The 26,307-nt window shown below is 53.5% G+C and overlaps 7 protein-coding genes across 7 annotated transcripts; 2 read left to right on the top strand and 5 right to left on the bottom strand.

Moving 5' to 3' along the window:
* Nucleotides 1-1,235: 1,235 nt before the first annotated feature.
* AYL99_00222 (hypothetical protein) lies at nucleotides 1,236-2,393 on the bottom strand (the record flags this gene model as incomplete). The annotated part of the gene is made up of 1 exon (XM_018831738.1): nucleotides 1,236-2,393. The coding sequence occupies one exon, from the start codon at nucleotides 2,391-2,393 to the stop codon at nucleotides 1,236-1,238; it is 1,158 nt and encodes a 385-aa protein (XP_018697617.1).
* A 4,560-nt stretch (nucleotides 2,394-6,953) lies between these two features.
* AYL99_00221 (hypothetical protein) lies at nucleotides 6,954-8,291 on the bottom strand (the record flags this gene model as incomplete). Its single annotated transcript, XM_018831737.1, has 1 exon — nucleotides 6,954-8,291. One exon carries the CDS (start codon nucleotides 8,289-8,291, stop codon nucleotides 6,954-6,956), a length of 1,338 nt encoding a protein of 445 aa, XP_018697616.1.
* A 1,324-nt stretch (nucleotides 8,292-9,615) lies between these two features.
* AYL99_00220 (hypothetical protein) lies at nucleotides 9,616-9,941 on the bottom strand (the record flags this gene model as incomplete). The annotated part of the gene is made up of 2 exons (XM_018831736.1): nucleotides 9,616-9,823; nucleotides 9,877-9,941. 2 exons carry the CDS (start codon nucleotides 9,939-9,941, stop codon nucleotides 9,616-9,618), a joined length of 273 nt encoding a protein of 90 aa, XP_018697615.1.
* A 1,180-nt stretch (nucleotides 9,942-11,121) lies between these two features.
* AYL99_00219 (hypothetical protein) lies at nucleotides 11,122-11,609 on the top strand (the record flags this gene model as incomplete). Its single annotated transcript, XM_018831735.1, has 2 exons — nucleotides 11,122-11,346; nucleotides 11,490-11,609. The coding sequence occupies 2 exons, from the start codon at nucleotides 11,122-11,124 to the stop codon at nucleotides 11,607-11,609; spliced, it is 345 nt and encodes a 114-aa protein (XP_018697614.1).
* A 1,684-nt stretch (nucleotides 11,610-13,293) lies between these two features.
* Nucleotides 13,294-15,553, bottom strand: AYL99_00218 (hypothetical protein; the record flags this gene model as incomplete). The annotated part of the gene is made up of 3 exons (XM_018831734.1): nucleotides 13,294-13,341; nucleotides 13,390-14,700; nucleotides 14,753-15,553. The coding sequence occupies 3 exons, from the start codon at nucleotides 15,551-15,553 to the stop codon at nucleotides 13,294-13,296; spliced, it is 2,160 nt and encodes a 719-aa protein (XP_018697613.1).
* Nucleotides 15,554-21,201: 5,648 nt separating this feature from the next.
* On the top strand, nucleotides 21,202-22,701 carry AYL99_00217 (hypothetical protein; the record flags this gene model as incomplete). The annotated part of the gene is made up of 1 exon (XM_018831733.1): nucleotides 21,202-22,701. One exon carries the CDS (start codon nucleotides 21,202-21,204, stop codon nucleotides 22,699-22,701), a length of 1,500 nt encoding a protein of 499 aa, XP_018697612.1.
* A 1,054-nt stretch (nucleotides 22,702-23,755) lies between these two features.
* AYL99_00216 (hypothetical protein) lies at nucleotides 23,756-25,861 on the bottom strand (the record flags this gene model as incomplete). Its single annotated transcript, XM_018831732.1, has 1 exon — nucleotides 23,756-25,861. One exon carries the CDS (start codon nucleotides 25,859-25,861, stop codon nucleotides 23,756-23,758), a length of 2,106 nt encoding a protein of 701 aa, XP_018697611.1.
* Between the last annotated feature and the right edge of the window lie 446 nt (nucleotides 25,862-26,307).

Below are 26,307 nucleotides of genomic sequence, written 5' to 3'. Positions count from 1 at the left end.
CGGTTCTTACCAATAAGGCCGTGACCGGCTAAATACGCGGCGAATCGACTTGCTGAAAACTGGCGTTGATCTGGGTGACTGTCTCCATCTCCGGATATGTACTTGGGGGGTTCACGGGCACCCCACGCCGGGGGGGATTGGCCACGATAACAGCTTGAGACAGACAGGGTGGCGGAAGTGGGAAGAGGGTGAAAGTCAACCTTGCAGCAGAAGGACAATCGTGGAAATGATGTGTACAGCAGTGCTCAACGTTGCATCTAACTTATCGAAAATTGTCTTCCCCTGCTTGGTCTTTTTTGTGGCGAGATGCATGAAGAGCCAAGGGAAGCTTCGACGCAGTGCAAAGATTCCGAGCCAACCTCCTCACTGGCTCATTTTCCCGCTCACTGGACGGGAGCATGATAGCCTCATCTGACACTCGTACAGTGGAAGAAGTAGTTGCCATTTTCTCGAATTTCGCCGCGGGCCTTGAAGCGCTGAGACGTGCCCTGGTCGTCTCATTTTATCTTCACCGAATTGACGCAGATGAGGCGACACACTCGGACGTTGGGCGGCCGGCAGAGTCCAGACGACAATGGGCCTACCGACTGCCATGTCGATTCCGAGCTTGATCTTCTCTGTCCTGTGGAGCCTCCATCAGCGGGCAGCAGCTCGTTACGAAGAATGGTTCATCGTCTTTTGTGAGAAAAGAAGGAATTAAGTCCGTCACACTGACCAGCAGAACATCATGACGACTGGACTCTCTGTATGGAGCTTGAGTTGCTGCCTTGCCGGCTGTGTCGTCGCACCTGTGCACCGGAGGGCCAGGCCAGTTTCCCTGCGACCGGGCCTTGGATAGCTCAGAATGTTTGGTAGCCAGGGAATACAACGGCGACCAAGTTCGGCAGATGGTCCGTTCCAGCTTTGTACGACCGTAGCATAGAGAAGTGAGAAAACAACAGGGCGGATATCTGGTGTGATAATAAAACCTCCAGATCTGTTCATAATCACACGAGTTCCCAGCAATAATGTTTGACATTTCGGATATTCCATCAATCTAAGTGAATTTTTGCTTCTTGGGCATTTTGCTTCGCTCATGTACAGTATATAATGTCGGACATCTCAAAACATTCTGCGTCAACATTCCACAAAAAAACAGAGGCTCTTATAGAATCTAGAGCCGTCCAGCAGTTTTCAGTCACCGGTTTCCAAACGCCACGCCATGAATTAAAGAACATATGAAACTCAACGCAATATTAGCTGCTGCTGCTGCTGCCGCCGCCACCGCTGCCTGTTTCGCTGTTCCTAACCGACACTCGTCTGCCCACCATTGCTTGCCGTATGCTCCCGGCTTCAGATGCAGTGGGCGTGGCGTCTTCGTCCGTCATCACGCTGCGATACATGGATGAACCACGACTCAAGGTAGGACGCAAAGCGCCAGACGCATCTTCGGGGGGATCGTTGAAAGGCGAGCCCTCGATAGGACTGACTGGAACCGAGTCTGCAAAGGGGTTTCGAACCGTGGAGCGAACCGTGGAGGGAGAGGGCGGTTCGCCGCCAACGATGGACCGGTACGGAGGTGGTGCGGTGGCTGTCGAGGAAGGTCGAGGAATGGGGTCAGCCGCATGTGTGGTGACATGAGGGATGGAGCGAGCTGGACTTGGGGGCGTCACATGGGTCACAGCATCTCGGTACGGAGGAGCCACTTCGTCGATGCTGTGCAAACTGGGTTCTCCGCTGTGAGCGCTTCCACGAGACACCGTGCCCGGCCCACTTCGAACGCTGGGGTCTCGACTGCGGATGCTGTTCGAACTCGAGAACCGACCGCCCATGAGCAGTTCAGCATCGAAAGAGAAGGCCCGTAGGTGTCGCGTCCACTTCTTGCCTGCCTTTTTAGGTGCCTTCTCTGACATAACCGCACCACCACGCCTCCTTCTCCTCCTCCTGGCACAAAAGAAAAACAAAAGTATGCCCGCAATCGCTGCAACGACAACCGGAACAGCAACGGCCGCTTTCAGAGCAGAGGAACACGAGATACTGTTACAGGAAGATTTTTCAGAGACGGTGACGGCGCCGCCTGTGGTGCTGCTTGCAGCGTTGGTTGCAGAGGTCCCGTAGCTGGAGCTGGAGTTCGGAGAGGGCGAGGACTCGCCGGAGGGAGCGACCGCTGTAGCGAATGTGGTAGGAGTTGTTTGTGTGCCGGTTGAGGGAGCAGAGCTGCCGGCGCTCGAGCTGTCTGAGCTGCTTGCCCCTGTCTGAGATGTACCACTGTTGGTACGTGTGAAGTGACTGCCTGTGGTCTGTGAGAACTCGCTGGCAAGGGACGAGGCCATGCTCGCCAGAGAGGAAGTGTTGATGTCCTGTCCGCCGACTCCTGTGAAGCCGGCGTTTTGAGCAGTTCCAGAGAAAGCCATACTGAACGATGGTGTATTGGTCGGATTGAACGATGGAGAGAGCGACGGAGGTAACGAAAGCGAGGGCGACGAGATAGATGGCAGGTCCCGACGGGCTACACGAGGCCCCGTGAGGAAGAGACTGAGGACGGTTGCGAGATCCAGAGTGATATCGACCCCGCGAGAGGGTACGAGTCCGACATGTAAAGGCAGAGGAGGATCGGAGGCAAAGGGGGCAGGACAGCGTCCAGGCTCGTCGCGGGTCAGCAGACGTTTCAGGCCCAATCTGCGGTCTGGAAGCTGGGTGGAGGAACCGAGCCAGGCAAGGGGAGTATTGGCGAAAAGTGTATTTTCAGGCTCGTCGCAGGCTCAGCGTCAGCACAGAAGGGGGAATAAGAGGAATACGTAGTTCGTCTGGGAGGATTATAATTGCAAGGAGTCTGTCGGAGACGAAGATGGGAATGATGAATACGAAAAGTCCGGGATCAGCGAGGCGCAGTGAAAGATGCCCGTGGCCGTCGCCAGCGAAGGATGGCCTAGGGTAGAGGATTTTAATGAGACCAAGGCAGGCAGGGAGTGGATGAAAAGGGCTCACTAGGCTCATGGGCGACCGCCCTCACGCAGGTACTAGGGCTAGTGGCACTCAGTAGGCTCTAGGCGCTGTCGGCCAAGCTGGGTGCTTAACCAGAACTGCCTCTGCCATGCCTGCCGAGCGGGATCCTCCCTGAGCCCTGAAAAGGAGCTCCCAAGGATAAACGCTCCGAAGCCTAACAGCCACCTATCCTTGGCGTGGATAGGGAGGAGATTGGGATTGGCCCTCCAGTGTTAAGACCACGTGCGCTAACCCCCTTTGTGAGGTTGAGGGGCTCTAACTGCATCACGTCAAGCACCCATTGGGACATGGCCTACAGATTAGCTCCCCAGCTGGCTTCTTCAACTTCCACGCTTCACTATGCCTTCTCAAGCCAGCGGACATCCGAACGCCATCTTATTTTTCATCCTTGACCTCATTCCTCCCCCCTTCCAAGCCTCCTACAGGTCTCGCCTATCGAATCATGGCCGGTTAGCCCCCAAGTTCCAAGCCCCGACTGCCGACCTGGGCTGGGTCTGCGTACGAGGGACTCGGTGTGTGTGCTTGACTCGTATTTTGTCTATGTACAGCCTTCCCCCATCCATTATTATAAACTATCCCTGGCCCCGACAGCCACCGAAGTCACTTTTTCTTGGAGGTCATTTCGGGTACGTCAATCTGTGTGATGCAGTGGCGTCGAAGGTTACTGAGTATCTCCTGGTCAGGGACTCCGTGCGCGCTTCCTCCGTTTACAAGGGCGCCATCCACCTTCCTCTTGGGCGTGATAAGTCGGACCAAAACCCTGCACCTAAATGGCCGTCCTCAAAAACCTGGAGCTGCACTGGCATCTGCACGCCGCCATGGCCAGCCTTCTGGCGAACCATTGCCGTGCCGGAATAAAAATGTCTATTAAAAGCTGCAGATGGTGTCAAATCCAGATGTCCGATGCCCCACACACCAGCACGTGTGGGCGCCATCATTGGCCACAGGTCACATGACACGGAGCTTGTAGATTGCGACTTGCCGACCTCCGACATGGTCAGTGAGTAATGGCCTGAGACAAGCTGCAACTACCACCAACACCTGTCTCCTCTTCATTGCCACGTTAACCCAATGGAGCCATCTTGACTCAGGAAGACAACTCATGTATCCCGTTCTGCTGTGCGGTTGGGTAAGACTTCTCAAGCCTTTTTTGCCTGATCGAAACCATGACGTCCTAGCGGGCTTCGTATCCTTGATTTTTGTAACAGCTAACCGGGACGAAACTTCTACGAGACGATCAGTACTCTTGGACAGCGACCCGTACTTGCTTTTGTCTTCTAGATGAACGGGCATTGATCCTTCAAATCACACCAACCTGGGTGAGGCAGCTTGAGGTCGAAAACAGCGGCAGGGCTGCATTTGATAAGAGGTGTGTCCGCAAGTAGGTAGAGCCCCCACCCCGACACTCACCGTTCCAGTGCAGCCGTTGAAAATATTGCGTGGCGGGAAACGGCTGCATGGAGCGGAGTTGCCTATCAGAGAACACGGCACCCGGGCCACGTTCAGCCTTGGATGCAGATGGCCCTCAAGAAATTCGTCCTGGGGTCTTGTGCGACCTAAATCTTCACCTTCAGAGTACTCGTATGGCCGCTGGCCCTGTGGCTTTTCTCGGCACATGTCGAAGGTCGCGTCGCACGGCATCAGCTTTCCATTTCTGTGCAAGTCGCGGCTCGAGACGCCTTGCATCTGCGCCTCCTCCTGTCCGAAAATGCCACCCCAGAAGCAGCCTCACATGCATGGTTTTAATTTGGATTTCTTGTCATCTTCTGACTCCCTGGCCACGACTATTTGGCAACGCAGGTCATTCAATTTGGGTTTCTTTCACGCCGTGGCTTGCTGAGGAGGCTTGGGCTAAGTGGCTGGCAACCCTCCTCCCCGCCACGAATTCGGACGTTGACCTCCGACGACCGTCATCAGGTTCGCCCACAAAATAATGTCTTCTCCCAAATTACACAACTTGATCTGGCCATGTGTGCGGATCTTGGTGGATGCGTTTTCAGAACGACATCAAACGGTGCAGTGTGCCAATTGCCGTTGCGGCATCGAAGAAATACTATTCTTGTGCTCCGCAATGGATAACAACTCTTGACCCGCTCCCAGCCCCCTTGACCAACCCTCAGCGCGCGCACGTCTGGGCCTTTCTTGTTGCCAGCGCCACTACAGATCCAGAACACTCTCACCCAGCATTATAGGTAACTATCATGTCACCGGGCAGGACGGGCTTGTAAGGCCGCCAACGAGGCAGAGATGCTCTGTAAAACCTGGGGCCAGTGGTATCGACAGGATAACCGATTAGATGATCCAAAATCCACCAACTTCACGTGCAGAGCCTCAATTGGATTTGTTCCGCGGGAGTTCACCGGCTGCTCCTGTCCCCTGTCCGGCACGGAATCCTTGGGCCAACGAGTTCGAGGTCATCTCACTGAGGGCTGACAATTGGCAGATAATGTCATTAGGCTGGGGTGGAGGAAATAGAACAGCAATCATTTGCGTCTCAGAAGCAGAACCATTCTTCAATTACTGACGATTACTCCTCGTCACGATACAGCTTCAATCAAGGACTTGCAGCTTCGAGGCCTTCGATTTGATCACCACATTCCGTTCAAGGTGCAGGTAGCGACTTCTACCTGAGTGCCATGAATCTGCTCGTCGATCCCGCAGCAGGGCTGTCGATCACCACGTCCGCAGCAACCCTGCATGCGCGGTGGAAGGACTCTGTGCATCTGCCACTAGCATCTGAATTCTACTTGATCCACTACAAGCGACAAGAACGAAAACATCACGCACACTCTCTTTGCTTCTCCCTTCTCCCTTCTATTATCGTGTTCCTCCCCGTTCCATGAAACTTATCAAAAAAGCCAAAAACACCCTCCAGTCCAGCAGTGAAGCCTAGAAGACCACCCCGCCTCTTCTAGAGCAGAGCAGAGGAGCACCGGCAAAAAATTCGAGCAAGCCACGCCGGACACTCCAATTCATGCTTTGCCGAGTTATTCACAGTGAGCACAAACTGTTTCCAAGCTTTCTTATGTTACCAGTGAACATGTGTTTGTCTAAGGGGTTTTCATAAGCCCCGTTTGTACTTGAGAGGAAGGGTGACAGATCGAACGGTGGGTTCAGCAGAAGGCACGGTCGTCGGTACTGGGGCGGGCATACCAAAATAGGTGGATTCGGAAATACAGTTGGGAAAAGGAGAAGGAAAGGACGGAGAGGAGTGGCCATGAGTAGGGACCCGTCCACCCTCTTAGAGTCCCACTTGGCCACGAGAATCGCCTGTCGATTTTCTTGTTTGCTCCCTCTTCGAAGAGACACCGTCACGGTCTGTCGAATATGATATATGATAGACGGTGCAGGGCATGACCACGTCGTCGACACTGACCGTTTTAAGATTCCTTTTCCTCATACTGGATCTCCTCTTCAAACCATCACTCCTACCCACCTCCCCGCCGCCCTCACTTGGCCTGTCCCGAGGAGTGCGGAGAGGGCACCTCGGAACAGAGGCAGGAGCAGCAGCGTGATCGTGACCGAGATCAAGACCGGAAATCCAAATCCAAATCCAAAATCAGAATCAGAATCAGGAGACAGATGAGGAGATCCATCCTTCGTGTTGAACGATTCGCGCACACACCCTCTGTACCTAGATTTTGCTCGCTCGCTGTGAAGCTAGATAGATCCCCTGGCTACAGCAGGCAGAACGGATAGATAACTTACTATTTGTCAAGATTAACTACCCACTGCCGTATAAGTTGTACTCCGCATAAATAGACCCAACAGTCACCAAAACCAGCAGCAGCAGCTACGAATTGGGTTGTGCACACATAGACCGTCTGATAGGTACGCTTAGTTTGTTCGGAAGATAGATGCATATTAACTCTGCTGCCGCATAAATATGTAATTGGCCATATCATCTCTGCCCACGAAATCTACAAACTCCAATCCACACAGCACAGGCTCCTCGCTTCTCCCCAGAATCATGAATAACTGGGCTTTGTCCCCAGCGGCACTGGCGGCGGCGCAACTCCCATCGAGCCAACGCTGCCATGCATATTTGCTGGTTTCTTCGGCGGTGGAGGTGGCGGCGGCTTGCGCGATATCGAGGCGGCCATCTCGGCGGTCTGGTTCTGCGGAGACACTTGCATGGGAGCGTTTCCGGGAGCGTTCATACTATTAGGCGATTGGGCATCCTCCGGGGTCGAAGACGAGTTATGCTTCTCGAGGAATGAGTTGAGGCGCCCTGTGACGTTATATTTCTTGTTCCACTGGTTAGCTTTAACGCCCGCTGCACTGATGCTCTCTTGGTGTCGTTCTCGAAAGGAGTTGGCGGTGCGGACAGCCGATCCGGCGTCTGCAGCAGAAACGGATGCAGGATCCTTGTAAGCGTTTTGGGCGGTGCGCATTGCGGCTTGCTTCTCGGCCCACGTCGTCCCTTGCGTCTGTCCCTGTGGTTGCGGCTGTCCCGTGTAGGGTTGTTGAGGGGGAGGTGCATTGGCGGCGGCCGGCGGAGGAGACTGGGCGGGCGTGACAAATGGAGGTGAGGTGTTTGAATTTTGTCCGGAGCTGGCATTGGAATTCATACGGGCGAAACGAGCTTGTAGTTCTGATAGCTGGTTTCCAGGCGGTTGGGAGGCGACTGGTGGACTCTTTGGCAGGCTTGTCTGGCTTTGCTCACTGCGCCAGGGATTCGAGTTTTGATCAGATCCGATACCCAGAGCAGGAACAGAGACACCGGCATTCCCTAACCTGTTGATGGCAGCTTGATTGACACCGTAATTCGTGCTCGGCTGTGAGCTGGGAGCAGCGGCAGGCATGGGATCGTACGCTGGCGGAGCGGTTGTTGGCAGAGAAGCACGTGCGACAGGTGGAGGTGTACCCCCTGTGTTCTGCCGAGAAGGCAGTCTCGGAGGCAAGCCTGGCTTGGGCTTGACTGGTGCGGTTTCCTCAGCTTCGGGTGTTCGATATAAATCACGATGAATGGGAGGAGGCGGTAGGTGGTCGGTCTTGAGCCCAGTTCTATCCGCACGATATGGCAAAGGCGGCCCTGCAGGCTTCCTCTCCTCCTCTTCCTCCTGGGGGTTCTCCACGGCTCGACTCGCGCTAGAAATTTGGTCTTGGGTCAAAGGGGCACCCCATCCCCCTCTCTGCGGCGTGATCTCGTTGGGCAAGGCAGCGCCACCGTGATAGTTGACGTTCTTAGGCGGCGGGCCAAACGAGGCCGGATCTTTGAGGGCGGAAAGAGGGCGTGACACATGCTCTTCGCCGTCTTTCTTGTTGGGATCTCTGTTTTTTCCCATCCATCCAGCCTGTTCCATTGTTCAGTACCTCTTCTCACACCAGGGAAGCCTCAGGATCTCATGACTGACCACTTGATTTATGCCTTTGAAATCGCCCCTCCAAGATTCTTTTCCCCCATCCCGACCTTTAGGATGCCATCCATCCTTCATCACGGACCTGAAGCCACTCATCTTGGGCAAGGGCTGGGGAGGAGATCGGGTGCTCTGCCAGCAGGACCAGAAGAGGAACGGTGCTGAAACTTGCTTTGCCCTGGGTGTTGTCTCGTTATCGGTCGAACAAATGGCGCGTAGGTCCTGTAGAGGAGGTGATGTCGGTCCTCGAATCCCTACACAATGGGTGACTGAGGCATCTGGCTGGGGGAGCAGGTGAACAGAGGGTACAATAAGTGGATTCGGGTCGCTGACGTCGCAGCCCACTTCTTCCCTCTCAATGCCAAGCCCGTCGGCCTATCCCGTTTGAGAAAGATGGTGACGCCGCCCTATTCCGCGACAGCCTTTGTGCCAGCACCAGTATGGTATTACCACATAACTTAGTATGTGTACTGACATTGAATAGCAGTCCAGACAGGTATCCAGAAGAAGTTTTCTCACAGAGGTAGTGCTCCGTCCGCCCCTGCACATTCACAACCCTTTAGCCCCCTCAGATTCCCGAGGATTGTATACGTTGCCGGTTAACTTGACCTCATGCTCAGCGTCCTTCCCCCTGCCTTCTGCCTCAGCTTCCGCACCAACGAAATGACCTCTTTTTAAAAGTTCTCAATCTCCTCGCCATAGTGGACAAATGCCGTCAGCAAGATACTAACACCGAGACTCTCGAGAAGCAGTATGCGATCGGCAATCTGCGTAAGTGTCCCGATGAGTTTTGCCTTGAATCCATCATTGTATTGCACCAGATCCTCCAACTTGCTGTTCGCCCACATGCTGGTCTTGTTGGCGGTCGATGCTCATGCGTTCCTGACTTGGACGCCAAATGCCTCGACTACCTCTTTATCCGCCTTACCTGAAATCTCTTGCAGGATACGGATTGTGCCTGCCCTCCCATTTCAACGGTTTGGGTTGAAGCGTGTAGTGATGGAAGGAGAGAGGTCGCTCGGAAAGTGAATTTTGTCTTCTGTCTAGAAGCCTTTGAGACAAGCGATAAACTCTCTCGATCGTCAATAGCGCTCAGCGTGGTCAAGCCACCATTGGTCAATGCTGGTAGACTCGGCTGTGAACCATCCCGAAACCACGTTGACTGCCACCCTGCCATTGGAATAGTTGTCAATGCTTGCGATCTACTTCGCTGCAACGGCGGGGCTCCAGGGGCAGGTAGGAGTGCAACAATGAGATTGAGCTTCTTGTCTTAGTGCAGCAGGGCTTGCGAGAAGGACACAGGCTCGTGCTGGAACTCGGCGTCGTACCCGGCAATGAACCGGATCTGTGAGAGAGCGTACTCAAAACCAACATTCTCGGCTGTTTGGGCGTATTTGACAATCGACTCGAGATCCCATTTGGTGTGCTGCGGGATCTTGGAGATGACAAGCCCGCCCGAGACACTTGGAACCCAGTAGCTATGAAGGCTTAGAGGTATGTCATTAGAAGGAGGATGTAGCCTTGCGCAAACTCGATGCAATCCGGGGCCGAGTTGGTGTCAGTCTGACCGGTAGAAACGACGATGTTAGAGCTCATTGTGCCAGCCTTATTCGATAGATCAAAGCCAAATAGTATCCAGTGAAATACCAGCACCTCTAGTCAGCCTTCACCCCTTTTTAATTGTGTCGTTAGAGGCACAAAGTCAAGCACGAGTTTCTTCTGCCGACTTCTCACAGTGAAGACAGTCAAGTTTCTCTACCCCTTTCCCCGTTAGTTTGTTTGACATCTTTCTTGAGCTGATAATGCCGGCCCATGACACGATGGTCCGACGGGAAGATGGGGCTTGGCCCTGAGATCTTCAAGTTCCCAGGCGGAATGGTACACTTTCCTTTATCAGTTGTGGACACTATGCCAATTTCAAGAGATGCCCACGAGAGTCAGATTCCTGCGCCGGAAAATCATGACAGCGTGTGTTTCAATGACCCCGCAGAGAAAGACGACAGACGGTGTTTGCTCGTGGATATGATGGCATATGTCTTCCAGATAGCGTCGTCAAAGTGACTTGCCATTGATGTTGAACTGAATCCGAGAATGGAACGAAATGCGCGAATCCGTCCGCGATGCTCCGACTCGAGACCGAATGCTCGCCATTGCGTTGCTACTTGCTGATTGGTCACAGATGAGCGTCAGCACAAGAGGAGAACCAACAGCCGAGTATCTTGGAAATGGTGGTCCTTCGAAACCGGCGCTCTAGATGTTTCTCTGGAAACCCGGATTGTCTTAGTGTTGTCGTCCTGCAAGGGAGCTTGATGAGGGCAGCCGGTGCATCTCTAGCTGTCCCAGCTCATTCTGGCAGAAAGGACTGGCGTTGAGACTCTCGAATTAGACAGAATGTCACTTATCGGGGCCAGCATGTGATACCCAGACGCTCCATTCATACATTTCCGGATCATGTGCGAATAGATGTGTAAAATTCGTGCTCGGGTCGATCGAACATGGCAGTTGAAGATACGAACAGAAAGAAAATCGGCCCTTGCACCAGGATCATTGTATTGGTTTGCCCTGGGTGGATATGGTTGTCTCAATTGATCGCGACACTCGACATGTGGTCCGATAACAATGCTACTTCCTGGCTAGTATAAAGGCCCGGCCTCAAAAGCGGCCAGCGAAGGTTCGTCCATTCTCTGCTTGTCAATATCTCGACGGTGATTGTTTATGACTCCTTCGAAAACGAGGTGTCGAACGGTCTCTGTCTTTAGAAATCTTTTCAAGCATCATGGGTTCAGCTGAAAATGCCACAACGCCCACCAGTGTCGACCAGCATATCAAGTTCTCCCAGGCAGGGCAACTCAGTACGCCCGAGGAGTGGGTTACACGCGCGAGGGACGTCGCTCAGAATCTTACCCTAGACGCCCCGCAGCGTGATATCCGGGACAAGTCGCCATCCAACGAGATACAGCTCCTAAAAGCTTCTGGGCTCACAAGCTCTTGGGACCCAGGAGTACGGCGGGGTTGCTCAGGACTGGACGGTCGCATATAAGGCCAGCCGTGAAGTTGCGAAGGGCGATGGCTCCATCGGCATGCTGCTTGGTTCTCATCTCCTATGGATGGACCACGGCCAACGTTGTTGGCACTGACGAGCAGAAACACCGCGTACAGAATTTGATCCTGGACAATAACTGGTTCATTGGTAGCGCGGTGAACTCGCGCCACGCCGACCTCAAGACCACCAGCGACGGTGATGAGATTGTGTTCAACGGCTAAGTTCTTCAATACTGGCGACGCCGTGTTGGACGCCACGATCCTCGAAGGCGTCTTGAAGGCACCGAGGACCATATTTTCACCACTGTACCTTAGGTACCCATCATCCAGGGATTCAGTTTGGCCATGACTGGGACAACATTGGCATGCGATTGCCCGAGTCCGGCAGCGTCAAGATCTAGAACATGTGTGTCCGGTGGGCGAATGCCTTTAGATGGGACAGCAAGATCAAGAGGCCCACCGCCGAGGTGCTGAAGGTCCCTTTCACGTCCCTGCTGTTGCCGACCACCCAGTTGGTCTTCTCAAATTTTTACGTGGACATCGTCCTGGGCGGCCTTGACGAGGCCAAGAAAATGGACCACGTCAAAAACCCGACCCTGGCCCTTCGGAGGAGAAAACAGGGAAAGGGCCACAAGAGGAGCACTACATTCTGGCGCGCTACGGCAATCCCCACTCCCACCTGAGGACGGCCGAAACGTTGGCGAATCGTGCTGGCGGGCAGATCCGTGATGTGCACACAGACCATGGCGAGAAGAGAGATGTGAACGGCCGACCGCGAGGGGAGGTGGCAGAATGGATGGCGAGCATCAAGGTCGTGGCCACCCATACCAGCCTACGAGTCACCAGTGACGTCTTTGAGGTCACTGGCGCGAGCTCCACGGCCAGAAAGGTGGGCCTGGATCGGGTTTGGAGAGACCTGAGGACACACACGTTGCACGACCCAGTGGCATACAAAGAGCGGGAGCTGGGGTCTTTCACCTGCTGGACGAGATGCCTGGGCCGACCTGGTACACTTGGAGAAAGCCCAAGCTTCAAGGCGTCAATCTGTTTATCCTGAAGTTAGAGAATATCGGGTTCAATAGCACATTAAAAAGTCACTCTTCCACGTGACGTGGTCAATTAGGTACAGCACTAGAAGGCAACTATTCTGAAAGTGGACTAAGGGACTCGGCTCTCCTTCCCTTCTCAAGGCTCCGTGCCTCCTGAAGTTTTGAGACAGTCACAGGTTGTACTTGGTATAGAACCGAGCGGCCACACTTCAAGACCACAAAACCAATTAGTTTCCCCCACGCAACAAGGAGGTGCATGATCTCTTCTCCTCCCTTTGACCTTACACCAAAGGGTTGTGAGAGACACCCAGTGACCTTCAGGTCTCCTACTTGTACTAGGCTAAATAACATCCAAGCTGGTTCAAATAGAAACCAATTTGTGATGTCCGTCACTCCAATGACAAAGTTCAGTCAGGTGCCCAAACCAAGTTGTCCTCGATTAGAAAAAGGGTGGGCTGAAAGGTCCAATGGTGAAATTTCCTCCTTCCTCCAGACTGAACTCCAAGATCAACATGTATTCTCTCTTGATGCCACCTTAATAACCATCCGTGGGTGATTGTTGCGTTGCGCCAGACACCTTACTTTGAACCTAATTTCATGATCGAGGTGAAATGCAACACGAATGAGCTTTTTTAAATGTACACAGGGCCCGTGGTGGAAAGAAGAGGCCCCAAGGAACGGATTCGCGCTGTCAACTAGCCACGAAAACAATGCTTTGCTGCAAATGTACTGCAAGGGTCGTAGAAATCGTGAGTGTTCTTGATGACTTGTATGCCAGTGATCACTTTTTGCTCAAGCGTCAACTCGGTGAACAGAGTGATATTTCTAAGATCGCCTGTTGTGCTGATCCGCATGCACTAGAAGAAATGCGTGTAGACTTTCGATGACTCATGAACCTCCATTTCCTGTAACTAGTTAGCATTTTCCCAGGCCGAACGAGCCATGCTGCGTACCATTTTGAAGGTGTTGAGCTCCTCTTTGATCTGCTGTGCCAGCATCGGAGTCAATCGATTGCAAGTTGCTATCTCACCCCGTCGATCGTACTCTCCACTGGGCCAAGTATCATAAAACTGAATTCGTGGGCTGAATGAAATGTTGCGAATTAGACCCTGAGGGGTCACCGGTGTATTCTTCGAGTCTAAACTGCCAAGTCTAGTCATGGAAGTAAAATAATCGTCATGATCGTTGCTTTCAATGGTGATCGAGTCAGTGCGGCGATGACCAGATCGCGGTGGTTCATCCGCAGGTGTACTGGGAGCACTTGATTTGGGCGAGTCGGTCATATGAGGTATTTGGGGCAGGTTGAAATCGGGAGCCTTGTAGTCGTATGGTTTGACCTTGGGCGACGGTTGGTTCGAATCGTTCCGCTTGAGGATGCCTTTCTTGACAGCAGCGAGGACCTCGGCACGCTCCTTCTCCCCGCCAACAATGCTTCGTCGTGATCGCGTGTCACTGGACACGGTACCACTTTCAAAGGAAAGTTTGGTGTCGATGGAGTTGCGCTCCAATTTGGGGAATCCAGTGCCGCCTCCCGCCTGCTCGTGGGGATTGATGTTGACGTTGACGTTCTCTCTTTCTGCCTCAACAGTGACCATTGACACTTCTGCTATAGTCGCTGAGGTCACGGGCGCATCGGCAGCAGGTACACCAACCACAGACTTCGGTCGAAACAAGCCGACCAGAGAGCGAGTGCCCTTCTTGACTCCTTTGCCCATTTTACGGAGCATAATCGAAGCCGAAGAAGCCGTCGAAGAAATGGATAAATTGTCAGTCGAGCCGGTAAAGAAGTTGCCCTGACCAGAATAAATGCTTTCGCCCAATCCTGCGGCCTCTTGCTTCTCTGCTATGCGTGCTTGCTCAGGCTCCAATTCATCCTCATATTTTGAGTTCCTCTTGGATGTCTGGTTGTTGGCCACACTCTTCTCCAGATTGTGTTGTGCAGTAGCCTTTCTAAGTTCCGCTGCGCTTCCGAAAGAGAACGCCCGCCGCAGTTTCGATTTAGGCTTCTTGAAGTCCTTCTTGCTCACCGCAGCGAGCTGTTCAGCAGCAGGGCTTGGTGGGACACCGATGTGAGGAGTCGTGGCCGATGCCGCTGGAAGCCCTTCGTCTAGACTTTCAGGGTGGATGTTGACGGGCCGCGATAAAGGAGACGGATGGCGAATGCTTGAGTCTCCGGGGCGAGATGGTGCAGCAAGTCTCGGCTCTTGCTTGGGGGAAGAGAGTGGGCTGGAAGCGGCGGCCATGGTCGGCTGTTCTGTTCGGGACTGTGGGAATGTAAGTAGGGCTTTCTCACGGTATGGGAAAAACGAAACTTACTGAGCCGGGTCGAGATGATCGAGCAGACTTCGAGGAAGCCACACTGTCAGAGCTAGAGTTGTGTCTGTGATGAATGGGTCGTTGCGGCGGGAGCAAAACACCTGCTTGACTCGACGAAGGATCGAGGAATGCCTTCGGATGAGGAGAGGCGGATTCTTGGGTATCAGAGGCATGGTTGAGACCGGCCGTCTCAATGCTGCCGAAACTGCGCCTCCGATATCTTGCAGCCAGCTCCGCGGGTTGGGGTCGAACCAATTGGAGATCATCAGCACTCGAGTTCTTGGGCTGAAAGTTGTTCCCTTGTGGTGAGTTTCTGTACGAGTGCTGAGAATGAAGGGATGGTGTGCTATTTGATTGAGCAGGGTGATTGTAAAGGGAGCCAACTGCTGCCATTCCAGAGCCCGAAGGCAGAGTGGAACCTGAAGGGGCACGATTGGAGCCGTTCTCTCCATCGCTTCGCCGCCCGTTTCTTCGATAACGATCTGGCGACGGCTTAGGAGCAGTAGTTGTCGACTGAGCAGTCATGAAAGAGCCGGAGGGTATAGGCGGAAGTCCCAACGACAGAGGACGATTTCCAGCATCGACATGTGAAAGGCTAATTGGAGAGGAGGGTTGCGAGGATGGAGACAGACTTGGTTGAGGGGCTTTTGGAGAAGAGATCGACCGCCCTGTGTTCAGAGCAAATGGGCGTGCATTGGTATTGGCATTGACATTGCTGGTGGCCAACTGTGGCGTGGATGTGAAGGCGTAAGGGGCGATGGGACCACTAGCTGGCATACCTCTGTACCCAGTGGCAGGCATGTTATATCGGCTGGGCTGGTGGCTTCTCATCTGGCCTTGAGAGCCCTGCGAAGGATAGCCCCCCGAGGACGAGGGGCGACCCAGCATTGTAACCGTCGTTGTTTGGGGGGGCAGTGTCTGGACCAAAGCAGCCATCTTCTCCTTTGACTATGTTTCAGCAAAAGATGCCTGGTACGGGCCAGGTCGTGTTTGGGTAATCTTGTTTCAATTTTGGGGGCCGGATAAAGGAGAGTCTTTCCTCGAGAAATTCGGCTGCGGGCACCCCAAGTCAGTGTCTTATTCAGTCAATTTTCAGTCCTGTGGACTCGACAAAGGGTCGAGCTTGAAAGGCTGTACACACATTGGAGTATGACTGTTCTTTTCTCTTTAAATTAAGGAACCAGGTTTCGACATGACAAGGCCAGGGCGGGAATGGGCCGAGACGAGATGGTGAAGCCCCGTTGACGAGTTGGGGGGGTCTGCTCTGGCCAAAAGTCGACCCAAGACCGAACTGGAACTGAACGAAGGTGGGATTATGTACGTGACGATAGCAGTCGAACGTCGAAGAAGAAGCGAAGGGCTGGAAGAAACTCGTCTTCACAGGGGACAGGAAGCCTCAGAGGCGAAACCCAACAGCTCAAGAAACGAAGGTTAACAGCGGCGGCGCGTTGAACATAAGTATTTGGGGAACGCGGCCGTGGACGGCAGGAAACGCAAAGGGAGGGAGAAGACGAAAGGGCAAGTGATAACGACGACGACAATAACGAAGAGATTGTGTCGATTGGATGGATATAGGAGAGGGGGGAAATGGATGGTGGTGTTCGTGGTGGTGAACTGAAAATGGGATGATAAAAGAGGGAAGGAGAGGTTCGAGCGCAGTTTGGCAGCCAGTGGTCGACAATTGACACGGGAATGGTCCAAGCACCATTCAGGAGAGAAGCCAGAGCCGGGAGTTTCTTTTGAGGTAGGCTAGTTTGCTCGCTAGTCCCCGATTGTGTCCAGGACCCTACCCAAGGGAGCACCAAGGGGAGCGGGATACGCGTTCCTGTGCTCGGTGCGTGCTGCGTGGTGGTGCGCGGTTCCCCCCAGGTGGTTGATGCCTGTGGTGCCTGATGCTTGAGGGCCTGTGGGTGCCCTGGTGCAGTTAAGGTTAGTGACATGCTAGGCAACTAGCTAGTAATGTGCAGGCCTCCAGGGCACCCATTGCGCATGGCGTCCGCCGCGGTCATGAATCTGGCCCGCCCATAGTCCGGCCGCTTCCCTGGAATGCACCCTTTACGCATCTTACACCTTACATGCTCGTATGCATAATAATAATACAGCAAAACTCCGACTCTCATCCATTGGCACACCATCACTACCCCTTTCATTCCGCCCTGCCTTTCTTTCATGGTGTTTCAGATTAGGGTTCGCTCCCTGGAGAAAAGGAAGAGCACGCGTTGAGCGTGCTCGTACGATACATAATGCTGACACCCATCACAGGACTCCCACCTCCGTGGATAGCTCTGACTGGCGGCCACGAACCGCGTCCAACAAAGCCACGGACTCCCATCGACTGACCACCCTGGCTGGTCGGAGCACTGGACTGTTATTAAATATATCGTCCTGCTTAGCTACTGCGCTGTCCTTTAGCGATCACGCGGAGATGCCTGGGCCCACGACCTCGTATCTCCTTATTAGCATGACGCAGACACACAGACCGCACAAATTCCAATCTCCCTCCCCACAAGGTCCGATATGGACAAACGCCGGGAGACGGAGAGTCAAAGTGGTAAGACTGACTCTCGAATCGATCCGACAATTCCAGAGAGAGCCTCCAATATCAATTTTCCCCAACCTCGCCCGCCAAAGTTCAATAAAAACGTTCAGGACGTTCCAAGCCATTTGCATTTGCATTTGTTTTTGTTTTTCTTCCAAATGTCGTTCTGAGGGTCTTTCGACCCCGGGACACCTCGATCAGTTGTTACCGTCGACGGAGTACTGACCTGTTTCTCCGTATTGCCTGCGTATGGGGAAGTTCCTGGGCGTTCAGCCATAGGCTGAGTAACCGAACAACCGAAACAAGTTCGATACTGATCACCTTTGGAGGCGCCCGCCAGGCTCCCTTGGGTTAAGCAAAGCCCCGCAGCTATCACGCCTACAGATCGCTCCCGCCCCTTCGCTGCCTCATCTTCCAGATTGCTCTTTTAAAAGAGATGGAATGGACACTCAGGATCACTAGGGCAATCAAGAAGAAATCACACTTGTGCTAAACAGGCATGCAGTTGCCACAATGTGCAGGGTCCCGTCGAACGCATTCCTGACAGCTCTGGGGTCATACGAGCCCAGATACGGATAAACTTGTGCGATGATGCCCGTCACTGCTCTCCCTTGGCTGCTTTGCGGGCCCCTGGACGGAGTATCGTCGCCTCACACGGCCCCAGAGAATGGATCCGAATGCACATGAAATCCAAGCTGCAACCTGGTCCCTCCCAAAACTAGATCCCTTTTGACGTTGCGTCACTTTGGCTAGCCGTGGGATTCCCGCTGGTTGGTTCTCTGGAAGCCTCTTTTTTTGTCCGAGGCACTAAAGTTACTGCTAAGGAGAAATTCGCTTCAGGTATGGATCTCAACACCAACGCAACCTTCGCAATCGTTTTACATACATACCACCAATATGCAGTACTCGTACACATGGGCAGTCGTCTCATAAAAATGAACGTAGCGGGTCCATTCTAAGCTGAGCAGCAAACACCAAAACTGAACCAGGCGGAGTAAATGCCTTGATAATGGACTTGGCCATTCGCGTCGCCTATTCTAGATCGGTTGCACAGGCCCATATGCACATGGAAGCGGACTACGTACGAGGTATTCTCCTCTCACATGCAACACATCGGCATCGAGCCACGATGCATGTATACTCCCACCCAAGAGGCATGCAGAACGCCTGTTTCAAGTCCACCGCACTAGCAAATCAGCTCGTCAGAGGAGCATCCAAAAGGACTCCTATGCCGTGCTCTGACATGCCAGGTCTCCGCATGACTCAAACTTTGATTCTTAACGGCTTGCTCTTCCACCATGTGTGTCCGCTTCGCCGACAGAGTGGCCCTCTCGGGTCATTTTCTTGCTCGTCCAACTTGAACGGATGACCTGCTTGCACTGAGCAATTTCCTTGAGAGTATCGCCTGAAGATCGTTGAAAAGGAGTGCCTACGACGATCCCACCGACCACGAGCCATTATGTTCCCGAAGGACCCTTGTGGGTTTCTTCATGCAACACTCAGGCACAGAGGGCTCCAGGCCAACCAATTTGTCCGAGCAAGTCATGTTCACCAATGGTCGCCTGGGAGCCAAGGGGATTTCTTGGAGCGAGGTCTATCATTCACTGCATCTGGATCCCCAACAATTTTCGCCGCGGTCATTGGCTCGAAATCTTTCCGCACTCCGTGAGGTGGGCTTCGTGGCTCCGGCTGGACCTTCGAAGAGAATTCCTTCATGATGCGGGGGAAACAGCGCTCTTAACATATGTACAGCCCAAGATGTACCGATGCTACGGCTGTTCTCATTTTGCAGTGTAAGTCACAACTGACGCTCGTGATAGACTTAATTCTCCAATCAATTGCAACAACAAGATCGTCACTCCCGTCCCATCTGCCAGGGAGACAGTTTCTTGCCGACTATATTGTACCCTGGGGGTGTCAATTGGTTCTTGGAAGCCGCCCTACTCAGTACAAAGTGCCCCTGCAACCCATTGCGGGGCACTGGCCGGGGTTCCCTGGAAGCTCTATGGCTGTATTGAGCGGTGTACGCCGGGAGCACATGCAATGTTAATGTTGATCGCCGCAGGAAGGACGTGATCAGCCAAATGTGCACCGGATGGCAGGCGCCATTTTTGTCCGGGTAATCCCAAAGACTGATTGTGTAATAATGCGGGAGGTTGGAACTCGGGTCTTCTGCATGTCACTGCTGCAGATAGCGACGACAACGATCAAGGATGACGCTGTGGTAGGGGTCTCAACCATCCGGGTCTAGCCAATATTGATTACTCCGATACGGCTCTAACAAAGTCGATGCTAGTGTGAGGACCCTGCGACTCCTAGCGACAACAGCAAGGTTTCCATCAAGGTACGTCTCTGCCAACGTTGTCTGCCTCTCATGTCATGTGACCCAAAGTTGAGCTCCGATGGACAAGTTTTGTTGGTGTAACGCTGTGTAAGGCCAGTGGTCTAGCGTCAATGTTTTGAAACAAACAAACACACACAAAAGTTTTCTGCTAAGCAATGTTCAGGGCAGATCTGATATGTTGGGTGGTAGGATTGCCCCGGGAATTCGATCGCCCCGACAACTACAGGGATCACGCAACTGAACTATCTGGGAGTCTTATAATCCTGTACTCTACAGTTTTCGAGATAATGATCAGCAAGTCTAGATCAAATCGGTACCGCAACACCTGACCCCATTCCTACGGGTTCTTGTCAACCTGTTGCTCCCGAATGCACCAGTTCCTCAGGCAACTCAGGATACCTGGTCGTGACCATCATTGGGCGTCCGGTCAACACTTCAAAAAGCTAGACTTGTTCTGCTGTGCGACTTGATAGTAGGCGGTCGTCTTCTTGCGGCAATGACTGCAACGTGTTCAGCCCGAGTGATTCGCGCCAGGCCACAAAGGCACTTCACAACATAACATGCCAAACACCGACGCACCTCGTGTGTCAAAATCGCCTGAGAACACATTGGAACTGCATTCCCAAAAACAGGTTCCTGGAGTCAACTGATGGGCTGCTTGGGGCATTCAGACTCGCTGCATGTGTTGTACAAACCTGGTTTGGAACCCGACTGAGCCGGCATATCCTACTGCTGTGCCGCTCTCAGGGCGTCACGGCAGCCTCACCATGAGACCGTCACACTGCGCAGCCGTTCCCGAGAGAAAGGCACCAAACGGATGGTTTGTGTAGCTTTTCACCTAAGGCACAACAACAAAACAGAGGGCGAACATGGACGAGATAAGTGGCATCTCAGCAGTGCTCGTACAAGGATCCATCAAATTCATATTGACGCTTCCGATATGGGTTAACATTGCGAGGTACGAGTTCTCACTGGCCAAGCTCGCGCTTTCGATTTCAAACGTCCGTTAGCTGGCGGGCGCAGCGGTTGACTTGGCCGCGTTGGCTGAAGCGTGGATCTAATTAGGCAATCCGCACGAAGGGCCGACAGGACTCGCCCAGATTCTTTGCCTGGAAGCCCCTATCGCCAACTCTCCCGCCCATTAGGGCTTATTCCGCCGTGACTAATTAGCCTCGAGGGCTAAGCTTTCGTTGCTCCGCTTCGCCAACTCCTCCAACGATTGGACTTTCCCCTCCAGGACCATGTCGCGATATCGTGGTTCTGGCGCGGGGCAGTGTTCAATGGCTGAATGCTCCCTGCTTGATCTTCGCGCTCCTAGCCTTGGACGGCGCGAGTGAAAGTGGCTGCCTGTGCGCTTCTTTCCAGCTGGATGTCCATCTTTGGACAGATATATACCTATATAATGTCAAAAGACCTCAACCCTAGGGAACACAGGCCTCGAAATACGACAAGGACAACATTCCAGGCCCTTTTCAAACTTTCTCCACTGTAAAGCAACGTTCTATATATCCCAATCCTCCACGTGAGCCCCGCTTGTGCTGCAATATCTCCCAATATCTCGCAGGCATGCCTATCATCAGCAAGCTGGTCAAAGGCATCGGGGCAGGCATTGGGGCAGCTTCGGAGGCCATCGCCGACCACAAAGAAAAGAAAGCTGCCAGAGAGCGTGGCGTTTCCCCTAATCCTCTAGGCGAAAATGAGACGGGTGAAAGCTCCAGGTCTACATTTGAGCCTGGAGCCCACGGCAGTCATTCAGAAGACAAAAAAACTCACGCACACGGAGACAAGGACGACGACTCCTCGAGCGTGGGCAGTTCAGACTTGGACAATGACGCGGCAGAATGGGCACTTGATGAGGCGGCGGAGGAACTTGACCAACCACCTCCAACTTATGAGCAAGCAGCAGCGACAAGCCCTGCGTCCGACGAAGAGGTCGCAAAGGCCTTTCTCAACGAGCACAAGATCGCTCCGACTCCGTCTCTGACATTGAAACCGCTCCCATCTCCAGTCATTCTCCCTCAACGCCGGCCTAAAGACAAAAGCCGGGGATTTGTTCGGGCATACGCTCCTCTCTTGGGTGAATGCGCCGGTATCGATCAGAAGACCTTCATCGATTTCGTCAACGACCTGGACACAGCTTCCAAGGCCAGCCCAGTCTTCGACGTGATCAACTTGGCGTGCTTTGCTGTGGGTCTGGTGCCCAACCCGATCACCATGGCCGTCAGCATTGCGGTACAGGTCGCCAGTGGCACTGGCAAAGAGCTCCAGTCCCGCTACCGCCGCAACACCTATCTCGACCAAATCAACGAATCACTCTTCAAACCGCGCGGGCTGTACTGCCTGATCATGACCTTCAAGCCGGACGACCCCCATCATCCGGTCCTCGGCATGGACCTGTCGAGCTCCCAGTCAACCGATCAGGCCCTCGTCAAGGCAACCTCAATCCCCGACTCGGAACTAAAGCAGAAGCTCGCCAAGATCCGTCTCACCTCCGGCGTCAGTAAAGGCGAGTTCTCCCTCCCCGAATCGGCGCCGCTCATCTACCCGGCCCTCGACGCCGCCGCCCAAGCGGCACTCGACAGTGCTGGAGGGACCTCGGGCGCCACACAAAAAGTCCTCCCTCAGAGCACCAAGGACAAGTTACATTCGTCCTCGGGCTTTCTCGCGAACTACCTCGATCGCCGGGCCCAGGCGTCGTACGCGGGCATGCACCCAGACAGCAAACTGGTGATGCCTCCGCCCGAGAAGAAGTTTGCGTCGCGGTTCTCCGACCCCAATCATCCCGCCAACTCGGGCACCATCCTCGGCCTGCTGACCGGCGGCCACTTCGACCCAAAGGCCAAGCGACGGGGCCGTCGAGCCCAGCGACATGCCCGGTGGCGAGGCTACGAGCTGAGCGAGACGGACGTGCGGAACGCCGAGATGGGCCGACTGCCCCGGCGGCACCAGGGGCTGATCCGCCGTGTCTTGCACAAGAACATTCTGTATTTGACCATCGTCAACTTGCCCAGCGAGAGCGAGATGCGGGAGAATATGCAGCAGCTCGAGAAGGCTGGCAGCAAGTGATGGATGCTGTGTATGTATGCTGATGGAGGGCGAGGCGGAGGCTTGGAAAAGAGAATCGAGCTTCACTGGGCCCTGAGGACAGGAAGAGGGGGAGGCCTGGATTTGGTCACTTCGAGCGAGGGTGTTCACACGCATACTGGCAGAGAGCCATGTGGTTGAAGTTTCACTATACGTACGCTACATGTAATAGGTACATGAATGAGATGATCATCACGACAAGACCCGACGACTCGATTCCCCCTGCCTGCTCAGTTTTAATTAATACATTCCACGAGTACATTAGAGCCATGTTTTTGATTCTCGACTACCTACCTGCCCGTTCTAGTCGGCTTTGTCTTTATGGCTCTCTCACATTCAAAAGCCTCGGGTTCGCATATCTTTCCTCCCCAAGGACTCTTTCATCCTTGCCATCAAAGGCGGAAGGCATTTGGCCCCGGCCCCTTTTGGGCTTGTCGGGGTTGACCGCGAGGTTCGATGGCGTTCGTCCGTGGGCCGGCTCGAGTGGTGCCTGGCTGGCTGACTTATATTTATCTCTCCCGCGCTCTACTACACGAGGTTGACCGTACCTTGTTTGGTTCAACTTTGGTGGGCTACCAAGAAACTAAGGATTGTGAGAAAATAGGATTGTTCATGTCTCTGGCTATGTACTTGCTTATCACTATCATGACTTTGGACCGAAGTGAATTTTGCTGCCGCGTCGAGTTCAAATTCGAAGCTCGTGCCTGTGGAAAGCCGTCCGTCCCGTCTCTCTACACATCCAGGATTGCATGGCAATCGTTGTTGCAACTGTTCCATCCCAAGAAACCGGAAGCACGGGCCCACTTTCTTACTTGATAGTGTTCCCAACCAGGCTGAGCACATCTTAACGTCATCATCTTCGAGCTTCGCGTCGTAAAATTGGCTAAGTTCGTTGCTTTGGGCTGTTGCCTCGCCACTTGAGAGGGCAGTCGATCATCTTCACGCTCCCTCGTCTTCCAGAGAGCATAGGGAATGAATCAGCGTCAGCGAGGTCGACTCCACATCAATTTTGGCCCTCCAAAGTCTCGCAAGGTGGCTAATCCTGAGATGCACCGAATAGCTGCGAGACTCCAGCTGTGTCGTACTGGCCAGTTTTCCACATGACATCTACATAACGGTCACCGTCCGTAGGCCACTTGCCGGTTCTGGGTATTATGAATTCGAACGTCATAATATGTCCATCCACGCTGAGAATCAGCTCATACTCAAGCTCCCACCACACTTGTCCCTGTTGGTTGACTCTGCGTGGAAATTGTTGGGCCTCCTCGAACGAGATGCGGAAGATGAGCGGGCTCGCCATAGGTTTTATTTCGTACCGGGGATCTTTTGTACATACCCCATCTTCAGAGGTCTTGTCTGAATAATACAACTGCTCCTTGACCCACCAGCCGCCCGCCGCTTTGTCTCTGAGCATGAGGCCTCGCCAACCGTTCAAGGGAGGACAGGAAAATTTCTGAGGATGGAGGCCCCGGCGGAGTAGGAATTTGGTGACACAGGCACGGAGCTGAAGGTCATGAGGGCTTTTGTACAGGCACGACCTCCGATAGTTTTTCTGTTCGTCCTGCGAGATTTCTATATGCCATTCAGCACAGAAACTTCGACGTACATATCTCTCCTTGATGAGTTTCTTTTCTGCCGACAATAACACGGCACCCCGCGCAACTGTGAGGGAACCTTGTGCCGCGTGCGGCGGAAGAGTGACTGGAATCACATAGGAAACGGGACTTTGCACGCCGCCAGAATACCGATCGCGGATCTGGTCGAGCAAGTATCGGTTCTGGCTACAGCCTCCGACCACGATAATCTCGTGGACTCGTTGCTCTACCGTCCTCCCACGTAAGCTGCGACCTTCGACGACACTTCTGATCGAAATATCGAGCATGTTGATGATTTGGTCCAGACATGGTGCGAAAGCCCTCCTGACATCCCCGGCTTCGAGGACCACTTTGCCACCTCCCTGGAGCCCGTATTCTGGGATGTCCGGAAGGCCCTGGATGCAGAGGCACAGTGCATCCCGTCCTTCGAATCGCTTCTTCTCCTTCTCGAATCTCTGATACAACTTTCGCTCAAGTTCGCGTTCGTCCGTAATTGAGCTGCGATTTCTTTGCAGGCCTTCGAAAACGCGGTCCTTGTTGCGAAAGCGATCCTTGATCAGCTTTACCGCCACCTCGTTGGTGTAAGCGCCCCCGCACCAGGCTATCTTGGACTCCTCTGGGATGATATGTTCTCGCAGTCGAAGGGGGTTTTCGTTCACCACTGTCCAAATCTGTTGGTCTGCCGAACCAGCTCCAATATCAAGAATGAGGAAAGTCTTTCCGACGAGTGATTGGCCGCGAGCTTTGTAGAGGTGGTAAATCATAGCCGCCGCCGGTTCCGCGACAGGGTAAGGATTGGGAATTCCCGCCGCTTTTGCCGCAGCCACCATCAGCTGTACCTGTGCTGGACTTGACCTAACAGGTACTGGTAGCGAAACGGTAATTCGCGGGTTTCCTGGAGGTGTCCAGCTCTTATAGTCCTCCAAATTGTCGAATACCGGCCAACCCAGACTACCATGCGACGTTGCAATAAACCGAAGGACGAAACGGTAAACGAATCCTAGGTAGTACGAAAACACCGATATGTTTTCCAGGTGATAGTCCCGGGGAACCTCTCCATAGAACTTCAAGCAGTCGCTGAGCTCGGTCTTCCGTTCTTTGGTGAGCTCGATACCTCCCTGGAAATGTTGCTGACTAGCGGTATGGGCGTGAAATAAAGAAGGTTTCAGGTGCCGAACAACCTGAGATTCGTTTATATCTCCCTTTTTCAGTGCTTGGTCCACTTCGTCTCCCCACAACATTCGGCCGTCTCTCGTAACTGCGATCTGGCTGAGGACAGAGCCGGCACAATTGGACCAGACCACCGTTGGTGGTGAGTCTAACGGCACTCCATCATCTTCCCCTTCACTGTATTCAAGAAGAAGGGAAGCCTTGGTGTGTTCCGTTCCCGTGTCCAGGGCAATATGAACTGCATGGAGCGATTGGAGGACGGCGGGACGACGTGTTTTGCTGGATGGGTTCTCGAACTCCGTCTTAGAGAGGCTGGTGAGAGTTGACTCATCTAGTGAGTCGGGGAGGGTGCGTCGCACGCCTCTCCAGGAAGACATCGTTGGACGGATCGGTTCACACGGACTGCCGATTTCCCTACACGACGAACAAGGGCCTGACCGAGTGGAGTTGGCCAGGGAGCAACGCTTCTGAAGCAAGTCAATAGACAAATTAAAGCGTAACTCTGGTTAAGACAGACTGACATGAGTAATGGAACAGTTGTGGCAACTAGGCATATTGGTAGTAAGTACTACCAGGAGGAAGAGAGAGAGAGAGGAGGCAAGGTGAAAGTGAGGTGAGGCAGAGACCAGGAGGAAAGAATGCCAGAAATACCTTCACTCTTGCCGCAGCCTCCGCAGCCTTCACACCACAGAGATTGATTGGCCTTTCCTGCTGGTCAATACTTGGCCAGGCTGCAACCACCAGAGGCAAGGGGTAGGCAGGGTTGGCTCAAGGCTGCGAATACTAGACGCAGTTCAGCCTCTTCGCCAAGGTTACACAACAT

This window comes from Fonsecaea erecta, assembly GCF_001651985.1.
Source record: "Fonsecaea erecta strain CBS 125763 chromosome Unknown Scaff1, whole genome shotgun sequence".
NCBI lineage: Eukaryota > Fungi > Ascomycota > Eurotiomycetes > Chaetothyriales > Herpotrichiellaceae > Fonsecaea > Fonsecaea erecta.
Note: the sequence above shows the minus strand (reverse complement) of the source record. Positions and strands in the feature narration are given on the sequence as shown.